The 23,454-nt window shown below is 39.3% G+C and overlaps 1 protein-coding gene across 9 annotated transcripts in view; it reads right to left on the bottom strand.

Annotated features, from left to right (window-relative positions):
- Positions 1 to 23,454, bottom strand: part of KCNIP4 (potassium voltage-gated channel interacting protein 4) — a 1,202,281-nt gene that overhangs the window by 239,037 nt on the left and 939,790 nt on the right. The window contains exon 1 of one of the 9 annotated variants that reach the window (XM_054253643.2): positions 6,135 to 6,169. The exons of 6 other annotated variants lie outside the window; for them this stretch is intronic. Coding sequence is in view for 1 of the 3 variants with exons in the window: in XM_003732522.7 (XP_003732570.1) it covers positions 5,778 to 5,889 (112 nt within the window). In the remaining 2 variants the exon portion in view is untranslated. Of the gene's footprint in view, positions 1 to 5,777; positions 5,895 to 6,134; positions 6,170 to 23,454 lie in introns of those variants that run through there. 2 more of the 9 variants (XM_003732522.7, XM_054253641.2) reach the window with 2 other exon arrangements.

The following is a 23,454-nucleotide window of genomic DNA, read 5'->3' as shown; positions in this document are numbered from 1 at the left end:
TTACCAGGTCCAAGCGGAAACTTGGTATTTTAAATAATTAATGAAATTTTTAGTGCCAAACTGGTTACAAAAATGATTTCAGGAAACTGCCTGTCTTTTAAAAATATAGTTCAAATTTCTGCTTTTAGTTTCTAGTCTTTGCTTGTCAAAGTCTTGGCTCTCTCAACTCTTGAGATTTAAAATGTCACCATCTTCATGCAGCCTTCCCAAAAATCTTCTACATGGTCTTGTCCTTGAGTTTTCTAAAGGCCTCACTCCCTCTCAAAAGACTTTTTCATTTTGGATTAGTTATTCATGAGCTGTCTGGCCTCTAACCAACTGAACATTTCTTGAAGGCAGTAAAACACCTGACTATCGTCCCTTCCCTTCGACACAGTAATACATATTTGTTAAATCTTAGCAGTTTTTCCAGTTACAGAATTGAATGTGTTGCTTTTCTAGCAAACCAGAGATCATATAAGCTGGGATTCTGCAGCTCATTGTTGGTTATCTTAATTGAAATTGTGTCCCTGGGTCAGTAGTTCTAGCAAACAGTTGTTTTTGGTGTTTCTTCACCTTGCAAGGGGACTTTGATGTGAACTGTTACTAACAGAAATAATATATATAACAAAAATCTTAATCAATGAATCAACAGTTTTTAGGCTACTATGGAAACCTGAAAGTGATACTGGAGTTTATTTATTATGTGGGATAAGTAGAAGAGTACTGGCAATATTCCTGCATGGAAGAAAATGGCATGAAGGCCATAATTCTTCAGTAACTTCCATACACCAAGCACTGTACTAAGCAGCAAGGATAATTGTACAATCAAGGAGAAGGAATAAAACTGTCAACTCCTCTCATGCTTTTTTATTGTTGTTCCAGGAATTTCACGTGGTATATCATGGCCCTGTGCTTGTTCATGGTGTTACCTCACCCAATGTTTTGCATACTGTATTTGTGTAAGCACCATTCTTGCTTACCAATCTTAGACACTTCTCCTCATCCATAAAACCAGGATTAGAGGTCACCTCCACCATGGAGCCATCTCTGATTGCTTTCATTTCCTCTACCTGGACTTAACTAATTTACATTCTTCTTGGATTTTCTTGTACTGGTCTATTTACCATGAAGTATTACTTTTTATTTGTTTGCATTCTTTTTCTTCTTATGCAACTAAGAATTGCATTCTGGAGCCTACCCTAGTGCCTGACATACTGTAGACAATAAAGAAATATTTCTTAAATGCAAGCCATGTGAAAACAAATGGCAAACTATTGGTAATTACTGAAGCTAGATAACAGATATATGACCAATCATTACACCATTTTCTATACCTTGTTTTGTGTGTAAAATTTTTCAAAATAAAAAGCTTACAATAATTGAAGGCCTTGTAAGATATTCGATAAATCTATCCAAATTTATAAGTTCCTACCACAAATGGAACAACTATACCTATAGCAATGATCTCTGTGTATTCCGCATTTCTTTCCTTTCTCATTAGAAAGATATTTAATAAACCCAAACAACATTGCTCTGAAATACAGTATAATTATGTTGTTTCCAAAGAACTGCAGGTCATGGCTATCATATTAAATAAGAACTTCTGGAAAAACTGGAAATGGACAGTTCTCCCCATATATTTTATTGAGGAGGGAATTTTGTGGATTTGTCCTTCTAATCTCCCATCTGAATTGCTACAAAGGCACAGCTAGTATCTCTGCTTCCACTTTCTTACCTCTGAATTCATCTTCATCTACTCTCAGGTTGACCTACCTAAAACATGGATCTGTCCCACTTGCTCCCTCAAATTGAAATCTTTGAGTCAATTGCTCTTTAATAGTTAGAAAATAAGTGTGCACTTCTGGGGTTGAACCCCAAGTAACTATCCAACCACGTATTTTATTTTAAAGTTCTTAGAACCATGTGCTACAAGCCATACCCAAGTCCCTGTCTATGCTTAGAGTCACAGCTCAATTTCTTTGCTCAGCCTGGAATTGTCTTCCTGGATTTCTCAATTTGGGATACCCTTCTCCCATTCCAAGATCCTATCCAGCTATTTTTTCTTCAATTAAACCTTCCCCGGAGTCCTTTCCAGAATGAACCATTCTACCTGTGCTTCTACAGGCCATGGCTTGGGCCTATGCCCAGCATTATTCCTGCTCTCTTGTTTGGTAAGTAGCCTCCTTTACTAGAATGTAAGCTTATTGAGGGGATGTTAATGTTTATCTTGTACTTTCCCACCCTCTCAGTCAATGCCCAACAGGGGACCCTGCACATGTTAAAATTCAATATGAAAAGATTACAAGCTAAAGTATGAAATGATTAATCTTGGGTGTTCTTTCTCTTTCCCCTTATTAATGAGTAGATATATGCAAAATTTCAAATCCCTATATTAAAATTACATGAGTGATTTTAATCCTCCTTAAAAATTGCTTTTGTGTCCTAAGTCTTGAATTTCAATGAAAAGTTCTTTTAAAATAAGACTTTATCAAAATTGGAAACCAAATCAGAGAATTGTTTCTCTTACCCCTTTCCAATCTACGTCTAATTCTCATCAGCATCAGAGATGAAAATATTAAGGCAATACTGCTTTATCTCAATATTAATATGGGCCCTCTTATTCAAATAGACTCAGAAGTACTTTCTAATGTACTATATACAAAATCACAGTGGAGAACATGTTCCATGATGGTACCACTGAGGTATCACTGCTTTCTGAGGACAATGTGTAAGCTCAATGCTGCCAAAAAGAAATTCAAACTTCTACTCTGTGCCTCCTCCCCATCACTTCTCCACCCCCCAAAAAAAAAAGAGGCTAATTCTCTGGTATATGGTGGGTCATATTTTCTAGATGGTACAATCTTAGTGAAGAGTTTAGCAATTTGCATTTGGATAACCCTGTCAGCCTTTATTATTTGTAACTAGAAAGAATGAAGGCTCTGGTAATTTAATTTTTCATGTGTGGTTTGCACTTTAGCTTCCTTTTTTCCTTAATCCTCTATTTGGCTACTGATCAAAGAGTCCAGGTTCTGTTTCTGCTTAGGCAATGTCATAATCTAAAGAAAGAGGCAGGAGGCCTAGGACGGAGGGGTCACTTTCCCATCGGGCTTCATCATTGGACTCTACTTGAACTGGACATTCATCATGATTGAATGTAAGTTACATTTGGTCAAAATTCAGTGCAGACCCTAGAGGTTTGAAAGGGGCTGAGGAGACCACTTGGCTTGCATTTGTCCTACTCTTGCCTCTAACCTATGACAAAGTTCAGTGGTCTGGCTTAGCTCATTTATTTCCCATGCTTGGGTCCCATGCCTGGATTGAAGTCCAAGCTTTGTAGAAATTATGTGCCTATTATATGATTTTATTTCTTTTAAATACATTTGCCACAAATATTTCACGTGGTAATAACAGCCATTTCAGGGTAAGACTCAAGAATTCAGAAACTTCTCATTTGTATTTTCCTTTATTCCCTTTCTCAATATTAAGGAAGATGTATACAAGTATGTTATAGCAGGAAAAGCACTGTATAGGATTCAGTAGTCTTAGGTTTTGATCCTGCTTCTGATTCTAGTTACATTTGTCTTATGACAAGTCAGTTAACCTCACTGGATTGTAGTTGTCTCCTATATAAAGTAACAGCTGGACTAGACTAGTATTATCTAACATGTTTCAGAGGAAAAAGGGACTGATTCAACAAGTATATGTGGGTCTTCCCTTATGTATGGTGAAAACCTGCATCCTTGGATTTTAGCATGATCATGGATTCCATAATCAAAAGTTTCGCTAGCTTACTGGACATTTCATATAATATCTATATTATATTTATGTACATCTATATGTGTGTGTGTAGATATAGAAATACAGATTTAGATATGGATAGGAATATGATCTAGATATCTCTCCCAAGGAAGACATTTCAGACCAGCTCAAAAATTTCTAAGATTCTAGTCGGGGGAGTCAGGTTTCCAATCCTAATTTTCATTTTGTTGAAACTCAAATTTGAAGTTTGAATCTGCAAACCTTTAACTTTAAGTGATATGAAACAGACCTTGAAGAATAAAAGCTGAATCATTGCCAGGGGCCTTACACTTCAGACTTTTGATTTTAAATTTCTACGTTATTAACACTGACCATATAAGAACTGCGTTCTATCCTCATAGCACTGTGAAAGTTGACTTCCTCAATACATTCTTGGAGGTTGTCCTTTAGAACCCAGCTCTGAAACCAAGTCAGCTCGAGTGCAATGCACTAAAGTTGGGGGCCATAGCTCAATTAAGTCCAGAGAAGAAAAACATGGTGACAAAATGAAACAGAAGCAAATTATTCCAATCATAGAAATTGAAATTACTTGTACTGTATCAAGACATTAGCATTTAGTGTATTGAGTCAGAAATCTCAAGAGAATGCAAAATTGTGTAATATTGGAGAAGCCTGATTATGCACTGATTTCCTTCAGGGGTTAAACAAAATTACTGTGAAATATAAGAAAAGGAAAAAGAAATAAATTCTGAGGTTTTAATCCCATTACAATATTATTTGTATTATGTCTAAGCAGAACTTACTGATTAAGAATACTTTAAAGAAGATATAAAGATTACAAGAGAATGCATGTTCTTACATTGGTTTAAACAGTTAGAACCTAATGAACCTACTTTTCAGGAAAAAAAGGACTTTCTGAAGATAAGATACATTGACCATTATTAGCATATTAACAGAAACAACCTGTATACCGGATGTGGTTTAGGATGATGTCATCATAGCTCCTGTAGTTAGAAAGATTACAGAAAGCATAGGCAAGTTAAAATATTTCCATCTCCCCATATTAAACACTATGTGAGAAGTAAATATTCATAACTTGGCGAAAAAAGATTATATCCACATCTGGAAGAAATATTAGCAAGTATCTCAGGGACGCCATTCTTTCACTTAGGAAGAAAGAAAAGCTTGCATGTAGAATTGATATCAAGTGATTTAGGTTTAAATGATTCAAAGTATATTATTTTAATAAAAACAGTATATTATAAAATATGTATGAGTGTATGATACATACACATATATTGAAATGGTTAAAGTAAAGTTAATCAACTTTTTAAAACTCTCCAATCTTTGAATAACAAAATTCATTTTGGATGGCAAGAGTAAAATTTATATTAGATGGATCTAATATTTATTGATAGCAACAGTGCTGTCCCATGCTTATGAATTCTCTCAGAAGACACATGAGCAATAAGACTCAGTGGGAAATGCAAATGAAACACTTTTGCAGATTAAGCATTCAAAGCACATTTTTGCTGAGCACCCATTAACTCAATTTTATATTAAAAGCTTACCCAATTTATATCATAATAAACAACCCGGGTTCACCCCATACCTCCTAACTAATGAGGCACACACAGATATTCTCTTCACAAATCAAGATATTCTTCCATAGGATGAAATCACTAATGACATTAAGGCGTGGTAGCCAACATGAAACTGACAACCAAATACCAACCTGTGTTATCACCCCATAGGAGAGAGTCCTAACTCCCCACCTTAGAAACATATTTAACCCACAGAATACTAAACCCAAGTAGATTTCAAATAGAAAGATAATAACACATATCTCTTCCCTTCTAATATCAAGTATCTGGATAAACCAGAATGAACTGTCCAGTCGCTAGGATACTCTCTGCCCAACATGCATATTTTAAAACTTTTACTTTGGGTATTAAGCCTTCTCAACTTCTGCAGCTTCTGTATCTACTTCTAAATCTGACCTGCCCAACAGCACAGACTGGGAGCGATCACTTTACCTTCTGAAAAGTCAATCAGTCCCAGCAAATGAAGCAGCTTCAGAGATGCACATATAATCACAACAATACCCACTGTTTGCAGTCCTTCGGACTCCCACTCCAGAGTCAACATCCTCTGAGCTGGCAGAGCATCCCAGCCTCCAGACTCCTTTGGAGAGGAGGGAGTTAATTACAGAATCTAGCAACGTCAGGCTTGGAACAAAGACTTGCAAGGGGAAAAAGTGAGCAGCTTCTCGCAGATGCACCCTGCAAAGCTGGCGGCCCCCCGGGGTGAGGACAGACCCGGGTTAAAGTCCAGCCTCTCATGCTGATCCTGGCATTTGGCTGGTGGGGCTCCCCTAATCACAGCGCACAGACCTCTCCATTCCGTGCTGCAGCCAGTGGGCGAGTACTTCGACTTCAGAGCGGCTGCGAGGGAAACATCTGTCGGAGAACTGGAGACTTTGCAGTGTCCGTGGCGAGGAGGGACACTCCTAGGAAACTTGCCCGGGAGAGCACCGAGCGCTCCCCTCGCTGACACAAGGCTGGGCAGATCTGTCTGCCCGCGAGTTTCCTGCCAGGGAAGCTTGCGAATGGCCCCTTTTTGCCAAAGCTGCTGCTCTCTCCTCCCAGAGCCTCCTCTGGGAGACAGCTCAGCCCCTCTCTGAATGCTAGGAAATAATCAGTTCTGGTGGCTGGTGTCTACGGGCCCTTTCGAAAGCCCGGTGGAAGTCTATGAGCAGCTTTTCCAGGGAGAAAGTGCAGGAGCAAAGCTCCACGAGTCAATGACGTTCAAACAAGAACACCTGAGCCTCCAGCCATGCCACTCCTTGTTCTGATCTCCGCTATCACGTCAGGTGCATTCTTAAGGGACACTGATTTAGTCCTTATATTTACAAATGTGGAGCGGGGAGGGGCGTGGCAGAGCAGTACCAGTAACGCTTAAGATGTTCATAACTGTCCCCTGGAAGGTGTGTACCGCCATCATCCTTTAAAGTCTGGTCTCAGCCTCTCTCAAAGCAAAGTTTCACAAACTTCTCTGATGAAAAATGAGAACACATGGACACAGGGAAGGGAGTACTACACACTGGGGTCTATTGGGGGAAATAAGGGAGGGACAGCGGGCGGCGGGGAGCTGGGGAGGGATAGCCTGGGGAGAAATGCCAAATGTGGGTGAAGGGGAGGAAGGCAGCAAAACACACTGCCATGTGTGTACCTATGCAACTATCTTGCATGTTCTGCACATGTACCCCAAAACCTAAAATGCAATAAAAAAAATAAATAAATAACCTGGTGTTGTTTTTTTAAAAACACACTAATCAGAGGAGCCTGGAGTGTGTGTCATTAAGAAACCCAGGTGACTCATCAACTGGGAAGCTCCACAGGGATGCCATCGGCATGGTAGTCTAAATCACTCCAAACAGACCCTGTGCTGTGCCAGGACCACACTGGCTGAATCACTCTGTTGGTTAGTTCCACTCTGCTGAAGCCCAAACTAAAAATGGAGGTGAAGAGAATCAACTGGGGCCCTGTATGTGAATTGGAAATATCAGGGTTTGTAATAGCTCATACCTTCAGGGACATTTGCAAGTTCCACTTCTTTTCTGCTGTGTGATCTTGTGCAAGACACTTAACCACTCTAATAACAGATCCCAGTCTATGTAGTCAAGATGATAATACTTGAATAAAATTCTCCATTTAAAGGGAATTATGGGAATTAGATGTGATCACAATAATAATTAACATGTACTAAGCATTTACTATGTGCTCATCAATACTGTAGTGACTTATTAACAATTAACTTATTGCTACGGCTATATGTGGTCAGTATTACAATCACCTTAACTTTGTAAGCGAGGAAAACAAAGGGTAAAGAGGTTAACTTACCAAGCAGTGGGCACAGTGATGGGAAGGCAATAGGCATTGATTCTTTCAGTCATTCATTCGCATTTATTAAACTGCTACTATGAGCCATAAATGGTACATGAATGATCAAATAATGAACAATGCTCAGGTCTTCCTTTTGGGGGCTTATAGTTTAATGAGGAGGCAGGCATGAAGTAAAATGTGACCAATAAATGCACCAACACTCGAATAGATGTCTCTGCGAAGTACCATGGGAACACAAGGAGGGAAGGTCAACTCTACTTGGGAAAGGGCTTGGTGGTATCAGGAAGGAGACTTTATAGAGGCGGTAGCCATCCAAAATGGTAACTTGTATCATTACTAGAAGTAATACAGTATACTATGCTCAAGTTTTGAGGTGGGTAGACCTGGGTCAAATACTAGCCCATCCCTTGCTTGCTCTATGACCTTGGAGAATCTGCTCCATCTCTGAGTCTCAGTTTAAAATGGGAATGTTACTGGCCCCTTCTCATGGTTGATGTAAGAATTAACTGTCTGTGGGGAGTTGAGCCCAGTCCCTGCAGTCCCCTGCTCAGCATAAGGTAGTTGTGAGATTATGGTGGAAGTTCCAACCCCCCTTTTTTTTTTGAGACAAAGTCTTGCTCTGTCGCCAAGGCTGGAGTGCAGTGGCACAATCTCAGCTCACTGCAACCTCTGCCTCCTGGGTTCAAGCAATTCTCTGCCTCAGCCTCCAGAGTAGCTAGGATTACAGGCACAAGCCACCACGCCCAGCTATTTCTTTTCTTGTATCTTTTTTTTTTTTTTTTTTTTTTTTTTTTTTTTTAATAAAGATGGGGTTTCACCATCTTGGCCAGGCTGGTCTGGAAATCCTGACCTTGTGATCCACCTGCCTCAGCCTCCCAAAGTGCTGGGATTACAGGCATGAGCCACCATGCCCAGCCAAGTTCCAACTCTTTAGAGGCTCTGCAAGGTTTCCCTGAATGAAACTATTTTTCTCTTCCCTGGTCCTGCCACCCCTACTTCAAGGTCTAGTTCCAGTATTTTTCCCATGAAGACCTGCTGATCATCTCAACCCACAGGGTTGTTCATTTCCCTTGAGTGCTAGAAATAAGTTGGTCCTGCCAAAGGTGCTTCTCATTTTGAATCACATGTTTATAAGGGATACCTTTGTGTCCATCTGCCCCATCACCCAACCATTCAAACATTTTCTTTTCAGTTATGTTGGCAAGCCTGGGGAGGGGAAGCAGGTTTTAGTAATTAGTGGGAAAAAATATTTTAGGTAACCATTTTCTGAAATTTCCACCAAACTTTAGCTACAGAAAGTCAAAAGTTAAAATAAAAATTATAAGAATTAATTAGGTCAATTAAATGTAAGCATGTCTTTTAACCCTACATCAGACCGTATTGTAGTTGAAAACAACTAAAGGGCAGAGAGGGTTAGAAAACCCAGAATTCAATCATTGCTTTGTCTGGCTTCCAAATTCATGCGTTTCCCTTTATTTCTATGAGCAGATTTCAGGAAATATTTGCCAGTTGATCTCTTGGTTAACAGAGTTGGTAAAGTATTTTAAAATTGCCACATCTCATTTTCCAGGAATAAAATCCCTATCCTTTTTGAAATTCACATGAAGTCCCATGAATATGATTTTGTTAGATTTCAGATAGGATTTGCCTTCAGGACAATAGCATTCTCTGTTTAGAATCTGCCAGCTGATTGGAGGTCCGGCCCCTTCCTATCTGCATTAGCTACCACATGCTTTCTGAGCTCTGTCTGTCAGCTGTGGCTACCAGATCAAATCTGCTGTCTCCCAAGTATGCAGGGGCTCTTTCATGTGCACCCCCACCTGTGACATTTTGTCAGGTGACAGCACCATCAGAGGAGTTTCATGCTTCATCTGAAAAGTCTAGGGAAGCAGGGGGCATCTGGAGAATGCTGTTTATCTAGGGTCACTCTGGGAAAGAATAGTTGCCTGCATAGCACTTTGGGAGGCCCAGGTGGGAGGATCACTTGAGCTCAGGAGTTTGAGACCAGCCTGAGCAACATAGTAAGACCCTATCTCTATTTTTAATATTTAAAAATTTAAAAAAGTAACTCCAGATCATGGCTCAATCATTTTATTGCAATAATTTGCTAGCCCCAACTCAGCTTTTAATATTAAAACATTTTGGCTTTCTCCCTCATTCCCAGGCTCACCCCTTTCTTTACATTATAATGGGTGTCTGATAGAGGTCTGTCTTTCAGACCAAAGGAAGGGAATACCAAAGATACACTAATGGCTTTTACCCACTGACTCTAAGCCAGGCACTGTATTATGTAGTTTACATGTATGAATTAGTTCATGTCACCCAAATCAATAGGTTAGGTGTTATTATCACTATTTCAAAGAAGAATAAAAACTAAGGGGCATTGGGATTAATTTATTTTCACAAAATTACATTAAACAAGGGACATAACCAGGGTTTACACCTGATTTACTCCAAAAAGAGTAGAGTACTTTATGGAGAACTTTTAAGTGTCAGGCACTACTCTAAAATCTTTACAGATATTAACTAATTTAATCCTTTTATAATTCCCCAAAATCTATACTATAGTTTGGTTTCAAGGAGAAAATTCAGGCTTTAAAATGTTAAGCCACTTGCCTGAAGTCTCACAGTCAGCACTTGGTAGGACTGGGATTTGAATGTGGGTATACTCAGTACCAGGGTCTCCACACTTTATCATTCACCACTCCACCCTCAGGCCCCTCTGCTCCATGTAGAATGGTTCTTTAACTGGGACCATTTAACAGGGTAAGAGACTTCGAAAGGAAAATATCTTCAGAAACTCTTAGGAAAGTAAGAACTCACTCCAGGGAGGCATGTCCAAATCAATTGACCAGTCTGTCAAAGAGAAAGGGTCAGCAGACTTTGTTTCCTCACCCCACTGCATTGCCATCGTTTAAATAATCTCAAATGAGATGATTTATCTAAAATCTGAAATTGATCAGTTTTCCTTACTGTTATAGCTTCAGTTTGAAATTTCACCAGGTGATAGTCTCAGTTAAGAAATGTTCCTCATACTATTTGTTGACATTATAATAAATGCAAAAATAAATGTAGCAAGATTGAGGAAAACATTAAAGTCAGATATATTTACTGTCTGCCTGTTCTCTCCTCAAATACACAGAATATCAATGCATATAGAAACAAGTCAAATTTAAATTTAAGATTATTAGTCTATGAAGGGAATCAGAAAATGTTTCTCCAAAATATGTCACTTTGGCATAAGGATTATTTTCAATTGAAGACAACTGAAATAGGAGACTCAGGAAAAGCTACCTTCACCCTTTCTGCCTCAAGGCAGGGGATAGATGTATAAATTTCTCTTTGTAAAGTATTCCCTTCTGCTCTCCTGTATGAGAAGAAAGAAACAACTATAATCACTCATCAGAAAACCATACAAATAAGCCTTATATTCCATTACTTTCTCCTATACATTTTTCTTTCAACAATTTACCACTCTAGAAGCCTGAACCCTTTTTTCTTTGTCTTGTCACTTCAAAATTGATCACCCTATATAAGGATGATTATATAAGCCCCCAATTCTAAGCATCCATTTGAATTACTCTTCATTGACTTCTCACATGTATATTTGCACTGCACCTGTAAACAAACTCTATTATCTATTTTTTCTATCACTCTGTCCTTTGCCAGTTCAATTTATAGGGCCCGACTACTAAACCTGAGAAAGAAGGAGAGAAAGTTTTTTTTATTCCTACACCCATATTTGTACAATCTTTTAGAAATCATTTAAAGATAAAATAATCTATTTTAAAAATTTACAAATGCATGAAAAGGAGGTATAGAGAGCAAAGTTGGCTTGTTCAAGGTCAGGGACTTGAAAGTAGACACAGGTGGCTTTGAATCCTTTAGCTTTTCATATTTCTTGACTTGCTTAGTATAGGAGAAATCAGGATGATACACTGAAAAGTTAGAAAGTAGTGAAGTTCTAGAAGGAAAATTTCTTCTCTCAGTCAATAGGAGCTAAGAAAAGCAAGCCGTCGGGATGGCTGGCATCATCTGGAAGGTTGCAATGAAGAGAGCAACCTAATCTAGGTCATTGAAAATGAGTTTAGAGAAAAGAAGTGACTGTCTCAGGAACATAAATGGGCTATACAAGGACAGCTTTGGCCAGGTGCCGTGGCTCATGTGTGTAATCCTAGCACTTTGGGAGGTCAAGGTGCAAGATCACTTGAACTCACAAGTTCAAGATCAGCTTGGGCAACATGGAGAAAATTACAAAATTACAAAAATTAGCTGAGCATGGTAACATGGGCCTGTAGTCTCAGCTCCTTGGGGAGCTGAGGTGGGAGGATTGCTTGAGCCCGAGAGGCAGATGCTGCCAATACCACTGCACTCCAGCCTGGGCAACAGAGCGTGAACCTGTCTCAAAGACTAAAGACAGCATGTATAGCAGTGGTGAAGCCAGATTGAGACTTCCAAGGCAGGAGAGAAAAATGAGATTTAGTTGTTGAAAGAAGCCACTTAACATCAGGACTTGATGGGGCAAGTAACAAAGACAAGGTCGGTGTACGACCCTTAATGTCTCTTCACATCGTAAGATTTTCTCATCAAGGTGATGAAAATTATCCATCCTCAGGCACCCTCTACTCTACCCTCAACATCACCTCCCCATTAAAGTGTATCAAGCCTTTCTATCTTGGGGTTTCTCAATTACTTTGTAAATTCCTAAATGTTCTCTAGATGAACTTTCTGCTCAAACATGATCAGACTCAAGCGATTTCACTTAGCTGAAGGCTCAGTTCTGAAAGGTTAGTTAATGTGTCTTGAATGGACTTCTTTAAAATATGTATATGGATGTCCATTAAACCACTAAGCACTGTAGCCTTCTGTTTTTAATGCCCTATTGAATCCACAAGGTCGACTGGAGTTTCAAATAGAAAGCCAAGGGAAAAAACACCTTCCATCCTAAGACACTTCCAGCAATATTGCACTAATGTATCTCGAAAATAGTTCTTATGACTCTTATGATCAAAGCATGTGCAGTATGTAATTCATATGAACAAATGAGTAGACTATTTGGAAGTCCAACTAGAAAACTTACATTAGAATATAAGCTTTCCTTAGGGTTTATGACATTTTTTTGCCATAATTTTCTTTTCCCAGCCTTTGTGGCCTAACCTGAATGAGTTCCTGGGTTTACTCATTTAATCCAGTATGTAATTTGTGGCTCTCCTGTCATATCCATTTTGACGTAATCTCTCTATAATTAGAGTCTGTCACACCCCACCACACTGCTTTAGGACAGTGATTCTCCAGGATAATAATAATCATTATCCCTTTTATGTATTATAGTTTGTGGTACAATAATATTGATTTCCTACCATGTGACACACAGTGTGCTGTGTACATTACATAAACTCTCTTAATATCTCAATAGAACAACCTAATTATTAACCCCATTACGTAGATGAGAATGTTGAGATGCAAAAGTTTAAATAACTTGCCCAAAACTACAATGCTAGCAGTTGGGGAGCTGGGACTTGACTTCAAGAATTCTCACTCAAGAGCCAATGTTCTTACATCGGAGGGGAAGTATGTGTCAAAGTCATCATTTTTATTTTGTTTTATTTTTTACTGTGGCCCCATTACATAAAGGAAAAGAGGATTTAAAAAGCAAATGACCTTCAGAAAAGTAGGATGTGACCTTAACCTCATAATAAAGTATAAATATTTAGTAACAAATTCTTTCCTGGGAGCAAGGTTAAGAGAACAATGAAAATGCAAATGAGATAAGGGAAGAAGCTCAGGATAGAGGTGAGTGGGAGGAGAAAAGATGAAGGGAAGGGAGAAGAGAGAAATAAAGGGGAAAGGGAGAAATGAGAGAGAGAAGAAACAGGCATTCCTACACTCCAGGCACTGAGAAGTCCCAGGATACATAGATGAATGGGGCCTGTGTTCTGTTTGTGAGATTCTCATCAATGGCCATGGAGATGTGATCTAAAATGAATAAAAGAGGACTCCAGGAAAGGGCTGATCAAGGTACTATTTCTCCTTCAATTAATCCTGCCTCTCTGGGCTACCAGTCTTGAGTCTCTTATAACTAGAAATACAGACTCTCTTCAGCTTCACTTTCTTAGCTACAGCTTCAGCTGACCTTAGAAATGGAGCAGGTGGTTAAAAAACATGACAAATGGCATCTCCACAGATGTTGCGGCAGCCATGGCTGGGCCTTGGCCCTACATCTAGGTCTGTTCCTAGGCCCTGTGATACCTTCCTGCTCATCTGGGCCAAGGCCTTGCTGCCATAGATACATCACATCAGCTTGATCCTCCCAGTTCTTGGGCACAAGATTCCCAGAGAATGACTTGCGTGTTCTCAGAGCTGCCTAGGCTCATTTCTTGCACCACAATAGTACTTGGGAACCCAGCATGCTTTGGCTTAAACACTTTCCAATTCTGCAGAAAAACTGAATGAATATTTTTAGCATACTTGGTTGTATAAGAGTTGTAGGGACTGTGTTAGTCTGTTCTCACATTGCTAGGAAGAAATACCCGAGACTGAGTAATTTATAAAGTAAAGAGGTTTAATCGACTCACAGTTCCTCATTGCTGGGAAGGCCTCAGAAAATTTACAATTATGGAAAAAGGCAAAGGAGAAGCAGGCTCCTTCCTCATAGGGCAGCAGGATGGAGTGGGTGCAAGCAGGGAAATGCCAGACACTTATAAAACCATCAGAGTCCCTGAGAACTCACTCGCTATCATGAGAACAGCATGGGGGAAACCACCCCCGTGATACAATTACCTCCACCTGGTCCTGCCCTTGACATATGGGGATTATGGGGATTAGAATTCAAAATGAAATTTTGGGTAGGGCAAAGCCATACCATATCAAGATTAAATGGAAAGAAAATTTCATATAGTTCTCAAAATTCTCTTTCTCAAATAAGTCCAAATTCCTATGTTTATCCATGTGCTCTCTCCTCTTATGCTTCCTGTCCCCCACTCCCCCATCCTATATACAATTATCACCAGGATCATTTTCCTCATCTATGAGATTAGAATGCATGAGGTCTCAATGACCTGGAAGTCCCCTTTGTGTCAACCTCAAAGCCCTGCACATTCTCAATGGATGATGGACAAAGAAAGCACAGAGTAAATGTTTAGAGAATGCCTACTAGAATGCAGGTATGGGTCATGGCAGGTATTTATTCTCTAAGTGCTAGCTCTCTGAGGTCACGGCACATGACTGGGTACCAGATGTGTAGCCTGGCTTTCAGATCATTAGTCCAGTTCTCTTTCCACTGCAATAGGGTGTGAAGATGTCTACATAATAGCTAAGTTACAAGCAAGAAGGGAATATGCACTATAGAAGAGGAAGATTCTTATAGTGAGATCAGGAAAATCTCAGAGAAGGAGAAGACTTATGAACTGACCATGAAGGCCAAGATTAATATTACCTGTGTCCATATTGCTGTTCATGAATGCAAACTCTTGCTAGCGTTCCCTAAATCAGAAGCATCTAAAAATAGCTTCCAAGATTCATTGTAACCCAGCAATCAGTGAAGCTGGGGGTTATATCCCAATGAATCAGTTTGACAAAAGGGACTAAGCCTTATTAAGAGTAGAGGAAGAAGAAAAGTTTTCCCCTACCTCAGCTTCAAATACAGAGGTCCAGAGAATTGGAAATGAAATTGTTCTTCTGGGCATGAGGTTTCCCAGAGCTCACAGTCAGTACTGCAGCTTATCTGCCTGAGATGGCTTATTTTCTGTCATTGTACCCATTACTATAATGTTGAAATTACTTTGTATTTGTTTCCTGTTGCTGCTGTGGCAAATCACCACAAGACTGGTGGCTTAAAACAACACAAATTTATTATGTTATGGTTCTGAAGATCAGAAATTTGAAATGGTTCTCACTGGGCTTAAATCAGGGTGTTGGCAGGGCCACATTCCTATTGGGGGATCTAGGAGACAATCAATTTTCTTGCCTTTCTGGCTTCTAGAGGCTGCCTACTTATCTTGGCTTGTGGCCCCTTCCATTGTTAGTGCCAGTAACGACCACTTGAGTCTCTCTCACATTGCATTGCCCTGACACTGACCCATCTACCTCCTTCTGTCCTTGTGATTACATTGGGCTAACCTAAATAATCCAGAATACTATTCTTATTTTAGGGTCATCTGATGAGCATCCTTAATTTCATTAGCAATACTGATTACCTTGTGCCACATAACCTAAAACAACACAAATTTATTATTTCACAATTTTTGGGTTTGGGATATGGACATCTTTGGGTTTTTTTTTAGTCTGCCTACCACATGGTTGTAATATATTACTTTTAACAGGAAACACTCTTTAAATAAGAAGAATAAAGATAACTTAAACAGAAATTCACGAAGATAGATTCCATTTTATTAGGAACAAACCAATTAAGGTAAGCGCATGTGAGTGTGAGAGTATGTGTGGTGTGTTTTATTTTTAACGTACAGAAAAAGAACCTTGTCTTTGAGAAGGAAAGGGCAGCTTTAATTAGCATTCCTATTTCTGAACTAATTTTCACAGAGAAAGGGCTCTGAGGACTGTACATTTCAAAATATTAAAAAGAGAACACTAAACAATTTAGAATGTATAAAATAATGATCAGACCGAGGGACACTCTCCTTTTGTTTTAGTGGTCAGAAACGGTTAGGTGCAAGTCCAGACATGAACTACCAGTTACAGGATAGAACCCTGGAGTATGCAGAACTGGGATGTATTCTTCCCTCAAAGAATTTCCTGGACTATTACAAAGAAAATGGAGGAGAAATGATTGTATCAGTAGAGAAAAGACATTAACGTGTTATCAGTCCCATCAACTAGCTTAGCTGTCTTAGGATGGAGAAAGCTGAAATGAACTAAACTCTTCAGCTACTGAATTTTTCATTTTTAGTTGAAGTGTGCAATGCTCTGAACATGAGAAAGTTATAGAGTATGACTTTCAAAGACTGTTCATGGTAGCAATTAACTCTAGGAAATGAGGGGCTTTATCCTTTGAAGATGTTACCCATCAGGTAATCCAGGCAGAGCTGCTGAGCTGATAATTTAAAATGTGGAGCTTTGCCCTGGAAGAAGGGCCAGAGCAAGAGAAAAGATAATCTAGGATTCATCCACATAAAGGAGATAATTGAAGTGACAGGAGTGAATGAGATATTCAGGAAAGAGAAAGAGAAAATAACAAAGAATCAACCTTCTAGAAGCAAGAGGAGCCAAGAGGGCCAGAGCAGGTTTAGTAAGTGAGATCTAAGGAGACCCTAGAAAGTAATGTTTCATGAGAGTCAAGAGAGGAGGGAGCTTCAGAGAAAGAGTAGATCATCGAGTTCACTGTATACACCCTGTTAATCTCAAGTGAAAGTTTGGTCCTAGCACCAATTAGCTTTAGGAAAGTGTGTGTACAGGGGGCATTTCTGTGTGTGTACATGTGCAGAGGCCTGAAGGGCAGGGGTGGAATGTAAAAGATAATGGTTAAAGGGATTTTCAACCATAACATGTAACCTACAATAAAAGTCTATAGCCACCACAGTATTGATTACTTATAAGGGAAAACTCTCATAAGGCAACTAGACTTCGCTTTTACATTATTTTGACATGGGTCAATGAATAGATAAAAGAAAATAGATCTGAGGTCCTCTGGTCTACTGAAGTAGTCTTCAAGTCTGAAAGAGTGAAGGGCTGAAATTTTAAATCATATCTCATTCTTTAATAGTCTGGCTAAAAAATAAGAAAAGGCTGGTCTCTTCATCAGTGGTAAAAGATGAGGACAAGATCATAAAATGAATAAATATAATAGCTCTTTGCAAAGAAGTGCCCCAAGCGGAGGATGACTCAATGTCTTGACACTAGTGAGAATAAATTGCACATTCGGTGTATTTAATCACAAAGTTCTTAGGCTTTGCTTTTTTATTCAATCCAAGATAATTCACCAAGTATTACTGAGCATCCAGTAAGGGCCCAACATTGATGCAGGAGCTGGGAATATATTAGGTACAAGTGAGCCAGCTTTTGTTTTCTTGGCACCTATAGTCAAATGGGAAATGCAGAAAAATAAAGAGGCAGGTGTTAAATACTATAGTGAGAGCAAAGGCGGTTCATCATAGAAGCTCATTTCACAGACACTTAACTCACCCTTGATTCTAGACAGGTTTTCTGACAAAAAGACATCATCTGAGGAGAGATCTTAAGCATGAACAGGGTCAGACAAAGATAGGAAAAATCTGTTACTTATAGGGCAAACAGTAATTTCAATAGCTTGGAACCTAGAGGGAAATCACTTTATCTTAGACATAGGCAAGAGCTCAGTTGTCTGAGTGAGTGTGTTTGCGTAGGAACAACACAAAGTTGATGAACTGGGAATAAATCGTATTTCAAGATACAGGGCTATTAAAGTAAACAGAACACAGGTCACGAAGGATCCACACAAAAAGGAGTTTTTTTTTTTTGTTGTTGTTGTTTTATCTTGAGAGCATGAGGGAACCACTGAAAGGCTGTAAGCAGAGGCACACAGCATCAAGTGTGTCCTTTAGAATGATCACTGTGGTTGCTGTGCAGACAAGTGACTGGGGGTTTAGGGGTAAGCGTGGCTGGTCTAAAGGCAAAGGGACTAATTAAGAGGTTATTCCAGAAATTCAGGGAGAGACGACTTAGGAATGTGGCAAACTGGCTGGAGAGACTTAAATGGAAGTGACAAATACACATGTGATGAAATTTATAGATACTGAAAACCAAGGAACCACTAGAGCTGAAAATGAAAAGAGTACAAGATGATATTCAAGTTTTCAGAAAAAAATTACATTTTTAGTTGAAAATTAAGAGGTTATTTGCAAAACTAATTACAGTATAAAAGACTAACAAACTGGTGTGCAAAGGTTTAAAGCAAGAAGGAAATAGAACATGCACATCGCAATTTAGAATTTTCTTGTAGAGGCAACTTAATCTTCTCAGAGTATTCATCTTTGCATTTGGGACATCCAGTCATTGCCAAAAACTGGGGGAAAATAATTGAGAATATGTGCCATGTAAGTATTTGTTCATGACTATTTAAAATCAAATGCTGATGCAGTGTGGACTCTTCCTACCTCCCCTATCTTAAAATGGTGAATTGTCCAGGCAGGTGTAAACCAGGTAGGTGTACATTGATTCCAGCAGCTTCCAAGTAGAAGGATCTTCAGCTAACATGCAAATCATTACCAAATGTATTTTGCTAATTCTGAGTACCACTGCCAACTCCAGACCAAAGCCACCATCCTCTCCTTCATGACTCCTCTCATAAGGCATCAGCTGCTGCCCTTGCCTCCCCATATTCTATCCTATAGAAAGAAAAGACAGAGTAAATCTTTTAAAGCATAGATCAAGTCATGTGATGACTCTGCTCAAAAACCTTCCAATAGCTTTTATTTTTTTAAATAGAAAAAAAGACAAATAGAAGCATATTTAAAGGCCAGGATTGGTGGCTCATGCCTGTAATCCCAGCACTTTGGGAGGCTGAGGCAGGTGGATCACATGAGGTCAGGATTCGAGACCACCCTGGCCAACATAGTGTAACCCTGTCTCTACTAAAAATACAAAAATTAGCCAGGCGTGGTGGTGCATGCCTGTAATCCCAACTACTAGGGAGGCTGAGGCAGGAGAATCTGTTGAATCCAGGAGGTGGAGGTTACAGTAAGCCAAGATTGTAGCATTGTACTCTAGCCTGGGTAACAAGAGCAAAACTTCATCTCAATTAAAAAAAAAAAGATAAATAAAAGCCCATTTAAAATCGGATATGTGCCTTTAATGATAACTCTTTGGTTTTTATCTCTCACTATACATACACCCCTTACTCACTCCAGCCACAGTGGTCTCCACCATGTGCCGAGATCATACAGACACGCTTCTACCTTAGGGATTTGCACTTGTGTTTTCCTCTTCCTAGACCTAAATCTAGCAGATACCTTCTCCCAGATGACACTCTTCCACTCCCAACTCTTCCTCACCTCTTCCAAACCCTTGTACACTTTTTAGCAATTACCACTACCATACAAACTATATATATTTTTATTGATCTCGTTTTTCCCACTTGGATCTAAACACCATTAGGCAGAATTTTTAATCACCTTCGTTTGTGATTTCCAGCACTGAGAATAGTTGATAATGAGTTAATGAATGTTGCTGAACTATCTACAGAAAGAAACAAACATTTACCTTCATGAGTACACATGGTTTCCCCTTAATTAACATAAATAGATGCAATACATCACTCGTAAATATTTTGTATTGCTATGTTAATAGAGAAAAAAATTCAATTTCCCCTTGGGAGAAAACACTATGAAATTGCTTCATAAATTGCTCATGAAGAACCTGAAAATGTAATAAGTAATTCAAGTTCCAAAAAAGTTTGAGTGACAACAAAACCCTTTTAACCTGCCCTCCAAGGCAGGTGGGCAAGTTAATGGAAAGCTCTTAATGTTTGTTTGGGTGATGAGATGGATTTGGTCAGCTCATTTTAGATTTGACCTGGGTGGAGCTGAATTGCTGCATAATTGAGGAAGGTGGGATTTGAAGTGGCCTACCTCCTCCTGTTTCCTGGGTGGAGCTGACTCTGTTCTGTGGATGAAAAAAGGCATGAAAATGAAGAAAGAGGAACCAGAGAATGCACTCTCCTTAAGCAATGACAAGAGTGATTTATTGAGTGCCTACTCTGTTAAAGATGTGGTAGGAGAGCCCTCACATATATTATCCCACTTAATTGTCACAAAGATTCTGTTAGGTGTATATTATCTGCACTTAGCAGATAAGGAAATTGAGAGAAGTTTAAAATGCTTTTGTTTTTGCACAGAATTTGTTGGTGCTGGGATTGAATGTAATCTGACTGCTCTCAGACCCTCTTTCTCCATGAAATGATGTATATTTGTTCTTGGACCCTCTCTTACCTTGTCACCACAAAGCAGATGGCATTTTTCTTCAGAAATAACTTTAGGAATAATCATTTTGTTTCTAGGTAAGTTCATTAAAACGCTTTGTAACGTACAATACAGTTGAAAGAGCAAGATTGTTTCTATGGAAATGTGAGCTGGGAGCTCTAAACTGCAGACTTAACAGGAGAACTTTGGGGATATAATCCGTTTCCCTCTTCTCAGAGGAGATATATAGGCAGCACTGTTCAATTACTCAAACTCATTCTGTGTTTCATCTTTCCAGATAGCATTTAGCCTTGCTTTATTTTTTCCCACCATTGAAGTACAAAAGCGGCATGGTTTTTCACTACACAAAGTAAATGATGAGCCCAGGGCCAATTTCTCATCTCAGGCACTGCAGTTTTCCATGTGCATTCTGAAAGCTTTGAATACGGCTATAAGCACATCAACCAAAACAAACTGTAATTTTTATAAAATAAGCTTCACAGTATGTTTTGCTGAAACTTAACACCTTTTGTCTAAGAGAAAAAGCAAAAAAGGCAGGAAGAGGAGAAACACTTGTACTCCATTCATTGGCAGTGCTGAATCCCATGCAAAATCTGGTAGGGCATAATCAAGACATATGGCCTCATCTTTCTTTGCCACTTTCCAAGAGTGAGGTGTTTAAGAAAGCTGAGAACTCTTCCTGGCCAATTCAGAACAGGGCTGTCTGCAGCTATGCTGTTTGAAGTATGGCATCAGCAATATGTGCAAGAGTGTTAAAAATGCAAATTCTCAGGCCCACCCCAGACCTACTATCTTTGGGGTGGGTGCGGCAATCTGTTCTACAAATCCTCTGGGGCCAGGTGTTGTGGCTCACGCCTGTAATCCAAGCACTTAGGAGGCCAAGGCGGGTGGATCACCTGAGGTCGGGAGTTCAAGACCAGCCTGACCAACATGGTGAAACCCTGTCTTAGAAAAAACAAACAAACAAAAAACAAAACAAAACAAAACAAAAGCCAAATCCTCTGGATGACTGCGATGTAAGTTCAAGTTTGGGAAGCATAAACTAAAGGGAAGAAATTCCACTGGAACATAGAACAATGGGATTCAAGTCACCATCAATTGATAAAGAATTATTTTGAGATAAGTCATTTAACCTCTCTGGCTTTCATGTTTTTTATCCATAAAATGAAGAAATTGAGGCAGGGTGCAGTGGCTCATGCTTGTAATTCCAGCACTTAGGGAGGCCAAGGGGAGTGGATCACAAGGTCAGGAGTTTGAGACCAGCGTGACCAACATGGTGAAACTCCGTCTCTACTAAAATTACAAAAATTAGCCGGGAGTGGTGGTACACACCTGTAATCCCAGCTACTCAGGAAGCAGAGACAGGATAATTGCTTTAACCCAGGAGGCAGAGGTTGCAGTGAGCTGAGATCTCACCACTGCACTCCAGCCTGAGTTTCAGAGACTCAGTCTCAAAAAAAAAGAAAAAAAATTGAACCAATTTAATCCTGGATTGCATCTTAACCTATTATCAGAGCATTCATGGTTACCTGACACTGGTATAAACATCTCTCATATAATGAAAGATTTGAGCATAATTTTCTGACTGCACATTTCTTCTAGCTAGTGAAATCATGATAATAAGTACAACAACATCGAGGGAGTGCCTCCTGTGTTCCTGTACCATTTCTCACGTTGGATGTGTTTGATCTACTGTGGTCCTCTAGTAGTGACATCTCTACTTCAGTACTGAGGAAACATAAAGAGCTCATGTCACTTCCTGAAGGTCACAAAGAAAGTAAATTACAGAGCCAAAATTTGAACCCAGGTCTGATTTCAAAATCTGCTCCTTCCTTTCTACCAAAGTCTATCTTCCCAGAATTGATAACTTTCATTAATGAAAGGAAGAAAAAAATTAAACAAAACGCTACAGTCTACAAGGTGGGGGCCAGCAGACCTCATTTCTGTGAACAGTGTGATCCCTTTGAGTATGTAAAGCAATGACTTTGAATGTATTTAATACATGTATTGATTTCATATAAAAGCCACTTTACCTAAGAGTGATCAATAAACAGCAAGGCTTGCTTTCAGTTGTACTTAACTACTGATTTATTGAAAACTTGGAGATATTTTGTCCCTGGTCAAGAGACACAAAAAATAGAAAATGGAGAGAACTTTGGAAAGATTCTAGCTTACAGAGGTTTTCATAGGCAAAAGGAAATTTAGAAGTAGAGAAGTCTAGCAATTTGTCCAAGGTCACACAGCTTGTTCGTGGCAGAAATATGGTCAGAACGTGTCTTCCCACCCACATGAGTTGATGTTATTGCCGATGTTATTTTATTAAGTGAAACTGGATATTGTTTTCACAAGAGCGGACACAAATTCAAACATTCATCTTCAGAGGAAGACTATAAAGAAGGGTGTTAGTGCAGATTCTTAAATGACAAGCCAGAAATACAGTTAAGATGCTAGAGGCAAGGGCCTAAAGAAAAGGTATGGGGTTCTGGAATCATGCGATGTGTTTGGGGAACTATTGGAAATTCTGTATTACTAAGAAATGAATAAGTACAAATCAGGAAGCAGTTGGAAATGAGGCTGGAGAGGTATGGAGTATTGAGGTTACGAAGGACTGAATATGTCATCCTAAGGCATCTGATGTTTGTAAGGAGTTACGAGAGAATTTATGAAAGAGAATGGCACGAATAGATTTGTATCTTAGCTTGCTTTTGCTATAGTATGGATTTAAGGAGCGAGGAAAGGAGGAAGATACGGCATCCAAGACTGAAATAGTGAGGTGAGTTGGACTTATAATATTCCAGGCAGCATATGCTAAAGTCTATGCAATGTCAATTTTACAAGCAATGATGTAAAGGAGGAAGACTCAAAAGATTTTTTGAGAAGTAAAATGACCACGACTC

This window comes from Callithrix jacchus, chromosome 3 (assembly GCF_049354715.1).
Source record: "Callithrix jacchus isolate 240 chromosome 3, calJac240_pri, whole genome shotgun sequence".
Lineage (NCBI taxonomy): Eukaryota > Metazoa > Chordata > Mammalia > Primates > Cebidae > Callithrix > Callithrix jacchus.
The sequence above is the reverse complement of the archived record's forward strand: the minus strand, read 5'-3'. Positions and strand labels throughout refer to the sequence as shown.